Here is a 16,259-nt window from a genome sequence, read left to right as displayed (position 1 = left end):
CAACAATTAACTTCAAAAGCTCTATAACAGAACGTGAATCTTGGGTCATCTGTTTACTTACATGAATAGTTAGTAAGCAAACATCTTGCTTCAAGAGATGCCAAAAGTCTAATTCTACACAACATTTAACACAGGATATGGCTTTGCAATACAAGGCCTGATTATAATTTGCGTGAAACTCCTATTAACACTCATGAGGTGCTTAAAATGTGACTGTTAGTCTTGCAATAGTTCTATTGTCCCTTGGCAAAGGTGAGTAACTTTACAATGGACAAGTAAAATTACTAAGGGCAGGTAAGAACCAGATGCTAAAGCTGAAAACTAGAATTGACTATCACCTGCAGTCCATCATATGAGGTAAAGAAAAAAAGCATGGAGAATGGAAGCATGAAAGCAAAGACAAAGTTATCTATACTAAAAGTAAATTTTCCCAAGGTAAGTCACCAAATCAGGAGCAGGAATGTAATAAAAGAATTTTCCTAAATACATAATTAAACGTGTACTTTTCATAAATCTATCCCCAACCTTAGAACATTTTTAAATTTTAGTACTGATAATTCTCAGGCTTCATGACTATAAATTATATAGTCACAGGAATTTCTCAAAGATCTGATATCAAAGATCCCTGTTCTTTGATTCCAAAGCGAAGAGAATAAAATCTGACACTCAGGCAAAAAAGACATCACTACTACTCAGACCATCATACCTTGTTGGTGCAGTTATCCTAAGTTGAAAGCATTAAAGAAAGAGGAATAAGATACAACATGAGAGCTTCTTAACAGAGCTGTTTATGTAATTTCCATGTTAGTTTGGATAGTATTTTCTTTTCTTGGGAAGCCCAATGACTGAGAATGGTTTAAATTAAAAATAAATTATCTAAAAAGCACTTAAGTATATTCAACTCATCCAAGCTGTTGAGAACTCACTTCTAAAAGGAACAGCAATAATTTACTTGTTGGTTGTTTTTTTTTTAAATAGTAGTTGAGTATAAATGTAAAAGACAAAGTACTTTTCTAAACCTACAACCCTATGTTGGGATTAACATATGCTCACTCAACTCAACACATTATTAAGTCTTGCAATTGCGAAAAAAGCCAGTGATATTCCTACACTGGTATTTCTAAAATTTTTAACAACAAAGCTGCAGTTAGTTTTCTAAAATTATTCTTTTAAACAAAAATAAAATTACTTTCCTGCAGAACTAAAAGCCTGCTACGTGAACATGTCTTCTACGCAAATGCAGGCTTCTTTTGCAAGGTTTCTTCACAGCTAAATAAACCAGTGCTTCAATCTATTAACAAAGTTTCTACCAGCCTGCGTGACACTCACAGAATACTATCAACACTATTCATCTATCAAAATATACACAGCTAATTTGGCTGAGAATGCTAGGCCAAGAACAGTGAATGATTCTGCTGTATTCTATGGTTTTTAGCGTCTCAGTTTTACAAGCTACGGAAAGGTGGTTGCAGGCAAGTAAATGCTGTACTTACCACTTCGGCCAACGCTGAAATAACTTTGCCCAGAGTTGTGAGAGACTTGTTTATATTTGCTCCTTCCTGAGAAAACAGAATCCAGTATTATATAGTAATTAACATTGTTCAACCACGAACCTCTATAGACTAAATGAGCCAAATGTCACATCCACGATTGGGGCAGGGGGTGAAGTCTTCAATTTTGCAACTATTTTTTCTGTACTTATAATAGCAATCCTTTCTTTTCCTTACTATTTGTCAAGCAAAGACTCCACGTGATGTTTGTGCACCCCTTCCCTTTCTTTCCCCATACATCAACGGCCCAATACCTTTAATCGGGTTCCTTTGGCACCAGTTGAATCAGCTCGCTCGCTCCCAGCTAGGTCTACAAGGCTAATCTTGCTGACCTAAAGAGAGAAAGCACATGAACAATGAGAATTAGCTTTTGGTGAACTAGAGGGAGAACAAAACTTCAAAGAATTCTATGGCACAAGAAGAACTCTACTGTCTAAAAAAATCACTGTAGTGTGCTGAAAACTACAGTCAAACAGAGTTTTCACAAGCAATTAGCCTGATGCTGTTATCTTATGTATAAGAAGTGTCTGGGATTATGCTCTAGTTTAAGTATCACTATACCTAAAAAGAGAGAATGAGGACTCACATGAACAGAGCAGAACAGAAGTCAAAAGAAATTGTTACTGCTACAGAGAACACAGGAATCTCAAAGGAAGAGAAACTTAATGTTTCATCCTGAGTCTAGTGACACCAACAATAAAACACTGGTCTAACTAAAGCTACAGACTGCATGTCAGTTAATGATAGTTTTACAGGGTCTTATCATTGAGGGAGGAGGGAAGGTGTCTTCAATACATAAATTTTTTCAGATCTGTCCACAGTAGTCAGTTGAGAAACATGAACATTACCTGTTTCTCAGCTACTTTTGCATGCAGTTCAGAGTAATAAAAATCAGAAAAAACTGTTCCATGCTAAACAGCGTACCTCCTTTCAACACGCAAATTCCAGAAAGTGCCTAAGTCTCACTCATTCCAATTCTTGTGCCCAAAGAAAAGAACTAACAAACCAAATATTTTGCACTGACAAGCAAAACCACAGAAAGTTCTGGGAACAAGACTGAGGAAGAAAACTGACTTCTTTTATTTCATATATCCCTCCCCATAGAATCTAGTCCTTAAGGCCATATTTTTCCCACATCTATATTTTCTCCTCCTGCACATATTCCCCATTTAGTTGTTTTTAGAATTACAATCAAACAAAATCCCACAAGAAATAAAAGGGCTCTGTCAATGAACACAGCAAGTTCACCCTTAAACAGAACACCAGAAAAAAAAATTCATTCTCATTTTTTCATCATACTGCCAGGAAGAATAAGTCACCACAGGAAAGATTTGTGAAAAAGTCAGAAAACCACTTATCTGTAACATACCTTCTCTGTGGAAAGATCAGTTTCTGTGTCATGTTTCTTCTGAGTAAAGACAATTGTAAACACAGCATGAGAGCGGCTGCTGGTTTCATTCATGTTGGTAGCTGCCACAGTCCTGAAATATGAACAGATATATACTTGTTTAGAAAACAGTAGCCTCTATGCTGCAAGTACAACTACCTGCAGGGCTAAATGCAGCTGTAGAAGAATGAGACCAAGAGGCTGTACAGGTGATGTTCTGCCCTGTAACTGAGACCAAGCCACACCAAATACCATTAACAAACCCTTTGATTTTTCACTCCTGAATTACTCCCATCTTCATCACAGTTTAAGCAGAGCTTCCTCAATCTGTGTACTCAATCTGCCTTACACTCACTCAAGACAACACAAGTGACATTTATGTCAGTCTTTCCCACACACTGTTAAATGGAGCTTACAGCTGACAAAAACAACTACTAATGAATGAGAACCTAAAGCTAGAATGCCAAGTTTAGTCCTGACCACTTGAATAAATCAGGAAACTGTGTTCATGTCTGTTTATACCAATATAGTGATACAGTACACAAGAAAGGCAGAACTAAAAGCCAGCATAATTATTTACATACTTCATCTCAACTCATTACAAGCTTTAAATATCTATACAGCAATCTGCAGCACTATTTCACCACACCAATTGATTTCAGCCTTTTAATAGCATTGATCAGTGCATATTTCAACAACACTCCCTATGCAACATGACCTTTTTTTAGAAGTGCCAATGCATCACAGAAGATATTTTAAATTTGCTGCTATATACCATATATCCCCACAACAGAGATAAAAATATGTAACATGCTACCATCACTAACCTGGCTTTGTTCCCAGCATCCATGAGGTCTGCAATATCCGTATAAGACGTGACTGCTAACTTAGACAGATCTTCCACATATGGTCCAAGCAGAGGATGTTCTCGCACCCGCAAATTCCCTTTGTTCTTCGGGTTCAACAAGTCTCTGACTCTCTCACAGTAAATCTCCATGTAACTCACCTGAAAATGGGAATTTGCATGGACAATTTAGTGTTTCTTAAGGCTTCCTCTGCAAGTATCTCTGCAGCATTTCAGAGTGCCACTGGTAGAAACTCTCCCAGTCCACTACAAGAAAGCTGTAGGTGGGTGTCTCAGTTCATTTAACAGCTTGAGACAATGGCAGAAGGGAAGAAGAGTCACTAGTCTCATGCATCACATCTCCAACATAAGCTGCAGGCCTTGCACACATGTATAGATCCCTCAACCATTTCAAAAAACATTGGTGTTTAATTAAAAATTAGATTCTTGAGCTCATAATCATCTTAACAGCTTTAATGTGACACAGCAGCAAAACTGTCTGTTTAAAAATGCAAAAAAGACAGGTGGTAAAAGGAGTCTGCTTACAAGGAATCTCTCTTATGAACCTCCAAAGCAAACTGAAGAAGGGAAAAAAAATTAATTTCTTTGTATACAGAAGCAACTTGATTCTAAGCTATATCCACATCCTGCCGTATTCCTGAGTCATCAGTACAATCAGTCAAACTAAGGCAATCTTAAATCTGCACCCCTTGAAATAAATTATAAAGCTAAGATAATTTTTAAATGCATTCTTTAATTTTTATGTTTCTCACGGCGCTAGGCTTATCCTAGTGCAACAGGTAGGTAGCAGCTGCAGCAGTAAAGATATTAAATATTAAAAGAGACAGTAAGATACTAATTTTCATTCTGTGAAAAGATTATAGATGTAAGCAGCAGTTCTAGAAATTTAGAGATTGAAGATCTCTTTTTGTGTAACTGCAATTCAGAAAAATGAATTCTATATCCAAAACAGATCATAATATACTATTTATACATTTCCGTCACTACTTCTGTCTCGCTCTCTCCCTTCTCTGCTTACTTGTCATATATTCATTCTTTTGGATTTCCATTGTAAAAGAGACTATTTCTCTCTCTCACATGCACAAATTTATGCTTGGAGACATAATCAGAACCACAAACAAGTACCAAATAGAAAAAAACATCATGAAAATGTGGGAAAATTCTCATTCACAAATCCTAAACATGAGACTCATATGGTATTCAAGCATTAAGTCATCAAATGTTAATAAAATACAATTAAATGAAGCATTACAATGGACAGATTGAAAGCCACAGAACTAGTCATTTTCCAGTTCTGTAATTTAGAAGCAGTAATGATTGGAATTCACATTTATTAATAATAATGACATTTGACTTCTACCAATTCTTTTGGTCTCCCTTTCTTTCCAAGCCCACAATATAGTTGCATGTCAAGCCATTAAAACTGATTGGGGGGGGGGGGGGGGGGGGGGGGGCAAACAGTAAAAGAAAGAAAATACTGTTTCGTGAAGCAGCTGCTTTTGGTTTTATTTTGGAGCTGGGTAGGGAGACAAAAGAGAAAAAGAAATGCTGGAGTACGGTAGCCTGTGAAAACCGCTTTCTAGACACAAACCAACCTAAGTAAGGATAACAATACAGAAAAATTAAGTTCTGACAAATTTCTTGTGTATGCATAGCTTAAACAATTTTTTCTGTAAACCAACCTTACTAACACATGTCAGGTAAGACTGCATGACTAAGCTATCCTAGACAAGTCCTGCAGAGAAATAGGATATAAGTTTTGACTACAGTAATCGACAAGAAACATGTAGTCTTCCATCCGGCAGTCAAAACAAACAAACAAAAAAACACCTCTAAATGCATCTTCAGGTTTTTCAGCCCATCTTTTCTTTCAGAATTGCTACACAGGTAAAGGTCTACTAATTTTCTGGTGGGGGAAAAAAAAGTCCCAGAAAGGTTTTATTTACATTTGCCTCAAACATCGAACAAGAAAGACAGAAATCTTAAAAAAAAAAAAACCCTGCTTCTTAATGCAACATTAATAATGCAGCACCTAAGCTCAGTCTGATGTCCAGCACACAGATAATCTTCGATCCCTCACCAGACTCACCTCTACAGAATATGACATTTCTTCATTGCTGTTGTCATTGATTTTCTCAAACAGTTCTTCACATAGCTGGAAAGAGATTAAACCCGAGTCAGAAATTAGTCTTTACTGAGTAATAACAAGTAACTACTATGACAGGCCACTAAATTGGCTTTATAGTGAGGGCAGGGGAAGAAAAAGAACCTATTACATCAACCACATAGAGCTTCACTTGGAAGATACTTCATCTCAACTCTACATCACTATCATTCAACTTTATTTTATGTAGTATCTCAACAATTATTCTAGGTTTAACCAATATTGTTATTCTGTAGTATAAAATTAGAAAAAGCCTATAATAACTGAATTGGAAGTAATAATTTTAGAAAGGAATGATTAAAATCCTTAATCCTCTCCTAGTCTCATAAAAAACAACACTCTGTTTGTTTGGTGTGCTGAAGTTCCAGGATTCAGATTCAAACCAATAGGCAGAAGTGATTTCAAAATTTGTTAACAGTATCTTCATATGAAGGATACTTTAACTATCAGTGGTCTACTGCTTCAAGAGTGCTTGTCTACAAGTAACTGAAGTGAGAGACCTAAAATTAAGGTAACAAAGGAAGAAGAAATGAACAGCGGGCAAGCCACAGATATGTATTTGGAAATTAAAAAGCGTGGGTACAGAGAGGAGTAAGAGTAGAAACAGGTTTCTGGAACAGATATCTACAAGCCACTGTATGAGAAATAAACAGATTATGAAGAATACAGGCAATTTTGAAAGTATACATTCTGGTGTATTCAGTCAACACATGGTTGAAGTATCATGAAGCTTCACACTAGGGACTGGCAGGCAGGGAATTTTGCCAACACATAAGAATTTATTGTCAACACCCTATATTACTTGGAACACAATTGTGCTGTACCTTCTGTGTATGTGACAAGAAAAAGAACAGATTCAACAAGGTCTCCCTGAAGAGACAATTCATTTTGTACCTGTATGAGAAGGCATCTCAATGAAATTGGAGGGAAATTATTTCATCTTAAATAAAACAGGGTAACAGGAGCATTATTACATCTACAGGAGCATTATTAAGTTGGGGGGTTTTATGGCAATGTTTAATTTGTATGTATTTGAGGTTTCAGAAAAACAAATAGGAATATCAAGATTACAACAAAAAAAATTTAGCATGAAGCTGTTGTCAAAGATTTTCAGCTCACTTCACCTGTTACACTGTTATACTACTGTAATAAAAACAAAATGCTTAGATATAACAATTCTGTCCTTCATCACATTAGCTCTTTCAACATTATTTTAAGCTAATCACCACAACACTTGCAACCTGTCTCAGTACATATGCCTACACTATTAACAGAGAACAACACTCTGTATTGTCTATTTCACACCTGTGGAACAGGGCCAATGTCTACTGCAAACCTGAAGCAGAACGCAGACTCAAGCTTTCCAGCAACTTCATCTACCAAAATCGAAACGCAGTCTCAGATTTCTATTTTGGGAATGGAGGAATGCACTATTTTCCAACAAACTTGGTCCACTGTCAGCGCCTACACACTGAGAAAGGCCTGCATGTAGAACAAGTGCCACACAACCAACAGCTATAGAATGCTAAATTCATGACAACAGCATAAATTGTTGCCAGCCAAAATTTCTTCTGGGAGTATCTCAACTTATTCAAATTTCATGGCAAATGTCAAAAACAAATTTCAGAGGGGGAAAATAACACTGGCCTGTGCTTAGTTGCTGTAAATATTTTTTCCCAAAGTTTTCATACCCTTAATTTCTTCGTAAGATATATTATTCAGTTTTTACCCTTGGGAAACTTGTTTCTAACACAAAGTTTGTAGCATGTTCATCAGTAACACCACCTTTTGAATTCCTACCGAATACAAAGTGCTTAAGTTCTGTCCTAGCTAAATTTAGAGGAGACAAAAAAAACCAGAGAGACCTCTTGATTTACTAGTTTTTTGGGGAAGCGGAGAAATTGGATGTAGGAAAAATACACAGAGTGTATACTACAATTTAACAGAAAAGTATCAGAGGGAAAATAACTTATAACGCTCTTTCTCCCCACTAGATTTCTTTCACTTCAGAAATAAACTGTGGTTCTCTGTTAACTGTTACTGTAATATAACAAGAGCATATCAGCAAGTGTGTGTCTGAACATGCTATATAAATCAAATCATCTTTCTGGGTTCTGTTCTACCTGGGGGATTATGCCTGCTTGGCTCTCCTCCTGCTTCCCCATCATTGTGTAGGATTTCCCAGCTCCAGTTTGTCCATACGCAAAAATGCATACATTGTAACCCTCAAAGGCATGCAGCAGCATCTCCTTCCCAATATCATTGTACACACGGCTCTGAGATGCAAAGCAGGGATCTTCAGGCTGAAAAGGCATGAAAACAGCATAAATACAGTCTTATCCTATCATTCAAGTAACATTTCAAAAAGCAACTGGTTTTTTTTCTACTTCTATCTTGTAGGTCAATCCCTTAGCAAGAGGCAAACATAGCACATTTTTACACACAGCTTTTTCCCAAGGCAGTACCAGCTGGAGAAGAACAACAGTGATAACCCTTGGAGGACCACTCCATCAATGCTGAGGAAATAATCTGCATAAAGAAACCAACCAACCAACTGGAAAAGTTTCACGCAACATCACCAACAAACAAGATTCAGGGTGTTTGGGAGGAGGGAGGCAGGGGGGAGAAAATCAAAAGTAGAGTTCAGAGAGTCAATACAAATGAATAAAGGGCTGGAAGCTACAAAAATCCCACGGTGGCTGGTCTTGACAAGGGCTCTGAAGGGTAGCAGGGGGAAAAAGAGAAGCAAAAGTTGCTTAGGTTTACTTTGTTGGGTTTTTTCAAGATCAAAAGACTGTAAACAAATCACTAAAATGACCAAGTTTCTCTTGCAGCTGTCTGATTCCACTGTCTAATCCAAACCAGGTTTCTATTTACAACCTCACTGGTGACTACAAAATCCCCAAGTATGTCAATACGTATTTCAAATTAGCAAGCAGCCAAACCGGTCAAGGACAATGTATCAGAACACTTTTATACAGCTAAACTTAAGTTTAGCAATAAAACTGAAATATAACATTAAATTAAGGAAAGGAAAAAAAACCAAAACCACCCAACAATGCTTTAAAGCAATTTAGCCCAGTGATAAAACAAACAAAAACTCTACCGTAGATGCATCCAGCAATAGAAATCTGTATAAGGACAAAGCAAGTTACCACCTTCAAACACTCGATGGAAAAGTTTGTTACATTTTGAAAAGCGGGACCACTGCACATGCAATGAAAAAAATCACAAGTTAAAGATGTCAAAAAGAATACACTTGCCAGGTCTCAAGGCAAATATAGGACACGTTTGAAACAGAACTTCATGAATTGCAGAAATTAATTGTCCATTTTTTTTAAGTAGTGCATTTCAGGCACTGTACTGATCAGACCCACATTTACAAGAGGCAATCCAAGATGCAGCTCCAGGCATGGTACAAGATAAAAAAATACTGACAGAAAGTTGGATTCAGCATATATGGTCTTTTTTCTGATGTCCTCTCTTGATCATTAAGGAAAGTCCTTGGTAAAAATACTTGAGAAAATTATCATACTAATGATTATCTACACAGACGTTTTATGTTGCACAAACCAGAAGAGACTGCACAGATAACATCACTGAAACTTGATTTTGTAGGAGTATGCCACTACATTGTATGTGACACTGTTATTCTTAACCTAGCATTCTCTCTCTTCCTGAAATATTGGATTTTAACATTACTTGCTCCTAAAATCAGGACAAACGCAGCTGCGCTAACATTCTAATATTGGGATCAAGGTTTTATCAGACCACTTCTTTTCCTTGATGCTGCTTATCTGCTAGTTTTCAGGAATTATGGTTACAATGTTTGTCTGACCGATCCTGTAATCTACTTGCATGGCTGCTCTGGAAGATTCAGTAAAGAAGCTGCACAAATCCAAGTTTTTCATCATGAAAACAATATTGTTGGCCACAAATCTGCTCAGAAATATTAAATCTTATTTGCACCATCCAAGTTACTAAAATTAATCTTAGAGAAATACATTATCGCTTCTTTCTATATCTTTTGAGAAAATAAGGCAGGGGAGGGGTAGATGGCAGAATAACACGGTTCGGCTGTAGAACAATTAGTGGAAGTCAGCAAGACCTTAGGACCAATTCACAGGAGGGTGGGGCAGAGTAGCTAGATGAAGAGTTTATTGCTTTTGCAGCTATTCGGAAACATGGATCACTACGCTGTCCTTTCCAGATATGCCAAGGGAACCCAGACCACATCTCTCCTTGAACTGTAAGAACTCAAGCAACTTTCACGTGTCTAAGAGCAAAACTGAATTAACTGTGGTTTACATGCATCCTTAAAATATTTAGAAAATAACATGGTTTGAGAGCATTTTCAGTAATCTTTCAAGTATTTACAACTTGTTATCAAACTCCAGCTCAGCATTCTGCTCTGCCCCAAACAGGAAAAGACAACATACAATGACAGGTTTTTTAACCTGAATGAGGGTGAGAGACAGTGCAGAAACATCTGACAGGGATGGTGTGATGAGAAGAGAATGCAGTTAAATCAAAGCAGTCAACACAAAAAAAAATCCCAACCAAACCCAACCACAAAACAGTTTTCTTGTAAAAGAACTTACCGATGTGTGGGACCAGTAAGAGTAGTCAAAGCTGAAGGACTTTGGTGCTTCCTTAGGATTCTTTGGGTTGATAATACCTACAGGAAATAAAATTCAAACTCTTAGCTAACTTGCCATTTAGGAGTACAATTAATGATCTTGCTGACCCTCAACTTAATCTGTGAATCTGCATATTCACAGAGTTGCCACGCTGCACGGGAGTAATGAGACTGAAGTAATAGACTCACAGCTTCCTAACACTCTATTTCTGTAGGTCTTATTTGAAATAAGTCAAGAAAAAAAATTCCTAGAAGGAATGCTGCTGCTAAACAAAATTCTTCTGTTGGACAGAAAGCCACAAGTAGGTCACCTTAGTCCTTTGGCTTCAGAATGGGACAGGTTTTTAGATGTTGAGGGGTATTAGCAAGAAGGGAGATCCAGAACACAAAGAGTTCAAGAATCCCTGGTGATTTCATAGCAGCACAACTCAAGTCTATTTTGAAATACATGTTACACAGTACATGAGCTCACTGCAGAAGGATTTTCTTTAAGAAACTCAGTATTTTCAGGGCATGGAAGAAGACATGAAAAAAATTGGACCTACAGACATTTCAGGGATTATCTGCATAGTTTATTTCAATGTTCTTTTACATGCATAAAGCCTACAGATTTTTAATAGGATGACATTAGTTCAACCAACCAAATTAGTGGTAAATGTTCTTTTTCTCTTTGGAACTTCTGTATAATATATGATGGCCCTATGACAAAGTTCACACACACATGCGCACGCGCGCACACACACACACAAAAGCCAGAATGAAAAAATGCTTGCCTTCAGTTCCTACGTTATAGCCTTTATAAATCCCATTCAAAAAGCTGACCTCCAATTGCCTTTTCAGGTCTTACAATCCTTGACTTAATTTTCTTCCCAAGGTATTCATATACAAGAATCTAAGAACCTTCAGGTGAGTTCAGTCACTGAACACTTTACAAGTATCAAAATAAGCATGTTTTTCAAAAAAACCCACCCTGTTTTCTCTTCATATCAGTACACCTGTAAATTTTATGCTCTTTTCCTTTTCTCAGGTCCTCTAATTCTTTCAATATTTGCCCCATGCATGCACATTCCCCACAATTACTGAAAGCTCTTCCAAATACCTTTTAGGTTGTTGGGTTTGGTTTGTTTGGTTTTTTGTTCTGTTTGGGGTTCTTTTGTTTGTTTGTTTTTTCTTTCCCAGCAACAAAACAGCTTCCTATAACCTTTGCCTGGGGCGGAGAGTAACACCAATGGATTCAGCTGTCATTTTAATGGCATACGGAACATCTGTAGTTTCTGTATTCCAAGGAGGGTAATTTGTAAGCACAGCTCTTGGTGCCGAAGTGAATCTCTACTGCTTTCTTCTTTTCAGTATTACAGTGCTGGAAATACTTAAATCTATTACTTCCAGCAGCTGTTTTCAACACCATCTGTGTAAGCAAGGACTGTAAAAAGGCATACTGTTGAGGGTATCAAAATTAGATGAAACACCTTAGATTTACACATACCCATCTGCACCTAAAGCAGCAATCTGCTGCTTGGGAGTGATACACTAATTATGAAACATGCAAACAAAATCTACAAAGAAAGAAGCTACACAAAGGTGGTGACAGTCTTCCTGGGGATGATTTACATCCCGATACCAATCATCCTAAACAAAGGATGCTTATTTCTCACATATTCATGCCAGTTAGGCTATACTTTGGGAGACTTTTTTGGGGAGACTTTTGGGGGCTTCTCCCTTTCCTTCTGTGATAAATAAAAATTTTAAGACCCACAACTCTTACTATTTCAAACATGAACTTAACATCATGTTGCACCAAAACCTCTGAAAATGTGGTTACAGCATCCCCATTAAAATTAAATCACTCCTCTACCAGATGCTGTGTCCCTGAGCAGGGCTGTTGTCCAAAACTACAGTGTGGAGAAAAGATCACTGTCTGGATTGCAAATAGCAACAGTTGCTACTCCATTTCTTGTGCCCAACTCCATTTCACTGGGATGCACCTTGTGCTGACATTCTTGCCTTATAAAAGCTGACAGACATGCAAAGCCAATGAATAATATGCCTTGCCCCAGTACAGTATCAAATGGCAAAAACGCTTGTGGGTTTGGATAGCAACATGGGCATTAACACGTAACAAACTGGTAACCTAAGCAATCATACATGGCTTCAGTTTCCCTTTACTAGTTTTGCCCAAACTGCAGTACATCTACAGCACATACTATTAAACCAGTTCTAAAGTGATCAACTAACAGATCCTAGAAGACAACTCCCCTGCCCCAAATTAAAACCAGTTCTCTCCTTTCAGTGTATTCCAGACTGCTACAATTCAACAACTTCTCATTTCTCGTTCAATTATTTAACATCAAAGCTCTGAAAGGTAAGAAAGAAGTAATGCCTTGTACCCAGAAGTTCCTACCCAAAAAAGCAGTAGAAATAAAAACCAATTTCCACATTAGTTCAACGTAACAACCATTGGGGGTAAACATAATTTTCTTTAATTGTTTTGGGCTATAAATTCAAGGGAAAGTGATCTAACCATTAAAAGCAGAAAAAAGCAGTAATAAATAGAACCCACTCCTATGTCCTAGAACCTATTCCTATGTACTGTATAAAACAATTCTAAGCAGATACATGAAAAAATGTACTGCCAGCACCTCTTCTGACAAAATACATTCTGTTGCTTCTGTTGCTTAATCTCAACAGCAAATCATTTTAACCCAAACTCTTGTGAGAGGACTCGGGGCCAAGGAAAGGGAAGAGCAACTACCTTCATTGGTACATTGCATTTGCAACATTGTCCTGGAAATAGGAAACTCCTAGCCCAGCAAACTGTGAAGGCAATCAAGACAAGCAGGAGCCTAGCTACATCTTTGCTGACAAAGAGACACATTTTTAACCATAATTTAAAAACATGCATTGGTTACCACAATGTCACTTCAGTGCAGTTTTACTTTAAGGTGCGGTGCAAATTCAATCACAAAAGGGAGCTTTGATCTCACTTATTTACCTCATGGCATGACTGATTTGTCTCCTCTTAGAATCAACAGTGAAATAGCAAGCATTCATCGTTTTTTTTCTCTTTCATTTTTATATTGTTGTTTATAAGCAAAAAGGACATTTCTCTTGGCCAAGGCAAAGCTGCACTTGGTCTCTCCAAGGCAACAAGAGTTAAATTGCCTTCTAAGATTCCCCTTAAAAACAGAATAAGCAGCCCAAATTTCAGTATTATTCAAAACCAGGTTTGATGTGTAAATACACGCTTCCCATTAATTGTTTTTTAAAAAACTAAAAATCTCTAGGAAAAGTCCACCACTTCCAAAAAGAAAGCAAAGAAGCTAAACTGTTAATCAGAAGAATAGCTAGTTTTTCCACTCAGCTGGCTGTGCATAAAGGCACATTGACCACTCATGAAAGATGATCTCTAGCTGTGCAACAGGCTTAGTGTCTGGGAAGGCACTACAAGCTTGCCATTACAGCTTCAGCCTACTTGCTTCAAGCTTAAATTTGATCGATCACATTTGTGAAGAGTCAAATTCAGGTGCCATGATTTATGCAAGATGCCCCCTTTCTTTTTAAAAGCCATTTTATTATTATTGTTATTTTCTTCGACAGGCTTTCCTCAGGTCCTTCACACTAAGTTCCATGTCCAGCTCACTATTTTGAAAACTACTTTCTAGGATGCATGTTTTTGCAAAGCATATCTTGAGAAGCATTTATCAGGAAAGGGAGATTAACGGGCAAGAAAGCAGCTCTGTCAGAGGCTGGGAATGCAGCTGCCTAGCCAAAACCCTCCACTGCAGCAGGAACGGGTCAGAGAAAACCTCCCGGCTGCCAGGAACTCTGCATGCTGTCCCTCATTACTGTGATCCAGTCACAGTCTTTTCACTCAGCTTCTAGTCCAAGCCTGAAGTCTATTTATCCCCATTCCTGTTTCTTACAGTCTCCATCCTCCATTTTCAGAATCACTGGTTTAACAGAATTCTCAGTCTGTCTACAAATGAATCCAGGAGAGCTGACTGATTGAGAAAATCTAAGATTACAACCTCAACAGATTTCAATTGGACTGAAAACCTCTTCATTTGGAACACTGAACACCAAGTGGGTACCTACTAGCATCGGTCATGTCTGATATAGTCCGAGTTTGAACCAAGTGATCAGGTACGTAATAATGTGAAATAAGACACCTGAAAGAAGATGGTGAGGCAGCTAAGAAACCAGGAATTCAAACTGAAGTAACTGACCTACCTTGAAGGGGTCTATTGCACCAAACATCATCTTTGGAGGGACAAGCAAATCCATGAAATCTAGCTACTTTAAAGGAAGCTAATGGATATGTCTGGAGAAATTAAAAGACTTCTAATAGTACAGGTAAGCTTTATCCTATAAGTTCACATGCCAAATTGGAGGGGGGGGGGGGAAAAAAGGAACAATCATGCAGAAAATAAGGCTTGAGTTGGCAACATTGATTTTATGTACCATGTTATTCAGCAAGCTGTGTTTTCAGCTGAACAAGGAAACAAATAGAATTAAAAAAGTAAAAGGACTGTTACCAGTGTCTCCAATACCCACAAGAACACTAAAAGCTTTTCAGTTATTTTGTTTGTTTGTTTTTTAAACCATGCAAGGCCAAGATGAATTGTATTAGTGAATCATGAAATAGGTCGTCATCTATCTCCTCTCACCACAGCAGACTCACGGCATGGTACGCAAGCTAATGGTTTAATTACAGGGCCTCAGGAAATGAGAAAGGCAATAAGGCAGACGATCACAGCAGGAACACATTAATGGCCTTTTTATCTTACAGAATAAATTTGTTTATCTGCTATTTCAAAGGTCCAATGTGGCAATTAACTCTTCTGTTTGCAAACTGACACTAACGCTTTGTGCTGCAGCTATAATTAGTTACCATCAGCATCGCATCGTAGCAACTTTGAATGTTGGAGTTAGCCTAAGCAGCCAGTTTCTGAGAAATTCAATCCCTTTTTCAGGCCCCTTGCTTCACCAAGAGCCAACTTCTTAGGTCATGTGGAATCTTTCAGCTTTCCACAAGTTAAGGTTTCTGCATCAAACAGAAACTGGAAGGGATATTTTACAAAATCACCATCTCCTATACCATTGCTACTGAAAAAGGTTACACACAACTCGGAAACATGGAAAGGATGAAACAAGTTGAAGATCCTATTTTCCTACTGCAGCGTCTAAAAATTCCTCTGGGATCAAAGCAACAACCACAGTTTGGGTTAACATCCATCATTTACTTTGGAATGGAAGGCTGAGAAAAAGGCATGGGAATATTCATGTTTTAAAAATATACTCTACAAACTCTTCATTTCGTTGAGGGAGATAAATGCCCATATTATTCTTTATTTGAATTATGAATTTCCAGAGATTTTGAATAATATGCTTCATCTTAAGACATAATATTTATATCAGTTTTCTACCTTGGTAAGCAAATAGAACAAGTAGAAGTAATTACATGTCATAAATTGATATAAAATTCAAATAAAAGTGCACTGCATAAACACCTATGCAGCATTACCATTTAATTTGAAGCAGTTCATTTAATACCCACTGCCATCCCAACCTAGAGACACAGCTTGTATTTTAAAGGCTTATTTCTCCTTACAGTTAAACAGTAAGCCATACCACATATTCTCTGAAGTTCAAAT

At 37.5% G+C, this 16,259-nt stretch overlaps 1 protein-coding gene across 25 annotated transcripts in view; it reads right to left on the bottom strand.

Moving 5' to 3' along the window:
* KIF1B (kinesin family member 1B) overlaps positions 1 to 16,259 on the bottom strand; it is a 93,822-nt gene that overhangs the window by 60,302 nt on the left and 17,261 nt on the right. For 21 of the 25 annotated variants that reach the window (XM_049794721.1, XM_049799252.1, XM_049801005.1 and 18 more), the window contains exons 3-10: positions 10,568 to 10,644; positions 8,090 to 8,269; positions 5,892 to 5,957; positions 3,765 to 3,943; positions 2,920 to 3,031; positions 1,805 to 1,882; positions 1,494 to 1,559; positions 707 to 724 (exon numbers count right to left, since the gene is read on the bottom strand). In XM_049794721.1, coding sequence (XP_049650678.1) covers positions 707 to 724; positions 1,494 to 1,559; positions 1,805 to 1,882; positions 2,920 to 3,031; positions 3,765 to 3,943; positions 5,892 to 5,957; positions 8,090 to 8,269; positions 10,568 to 10,644 — 776 coding nt within the window. The remainder of the gene's footprint in view (positions 1 to 706; positions 725 to 1,493; positions 1,560 to 1,804; positions 1,883 to 2,919; positions 3,032 to 3,764; positions 3,944 to 5,891; positions 5,958 to 8,089; positions 8,270 to 10,567; positions 10,645 to 16,259) is intronic. The other 4 variants (XM_049813816.1, XM_049798385.1, XM_049811293.1 and 1 more) reach the window with 1 other exon arrangement.

The sequence above is a fragment of the Accipiter gentilis genome, chromosome 1 (genome assembly GCF_929443795.1).
Source record: "Accipiter gentilis chromosome 1, bAccGen1.1, whole genome shotgun sequence".
NCBI classification, from domain to species: domain Eukaryota; kingdom Metazoa; phylum Chordata; class Aves; order Accipitriformes; family Accipitridae; genus Astur; species Astur gentilis.
The sequence above is the reverse complement of the archived record's forward strand: the minus strand, read 5'-3'. Positions and strand labels throughout refer to the sequence as shown.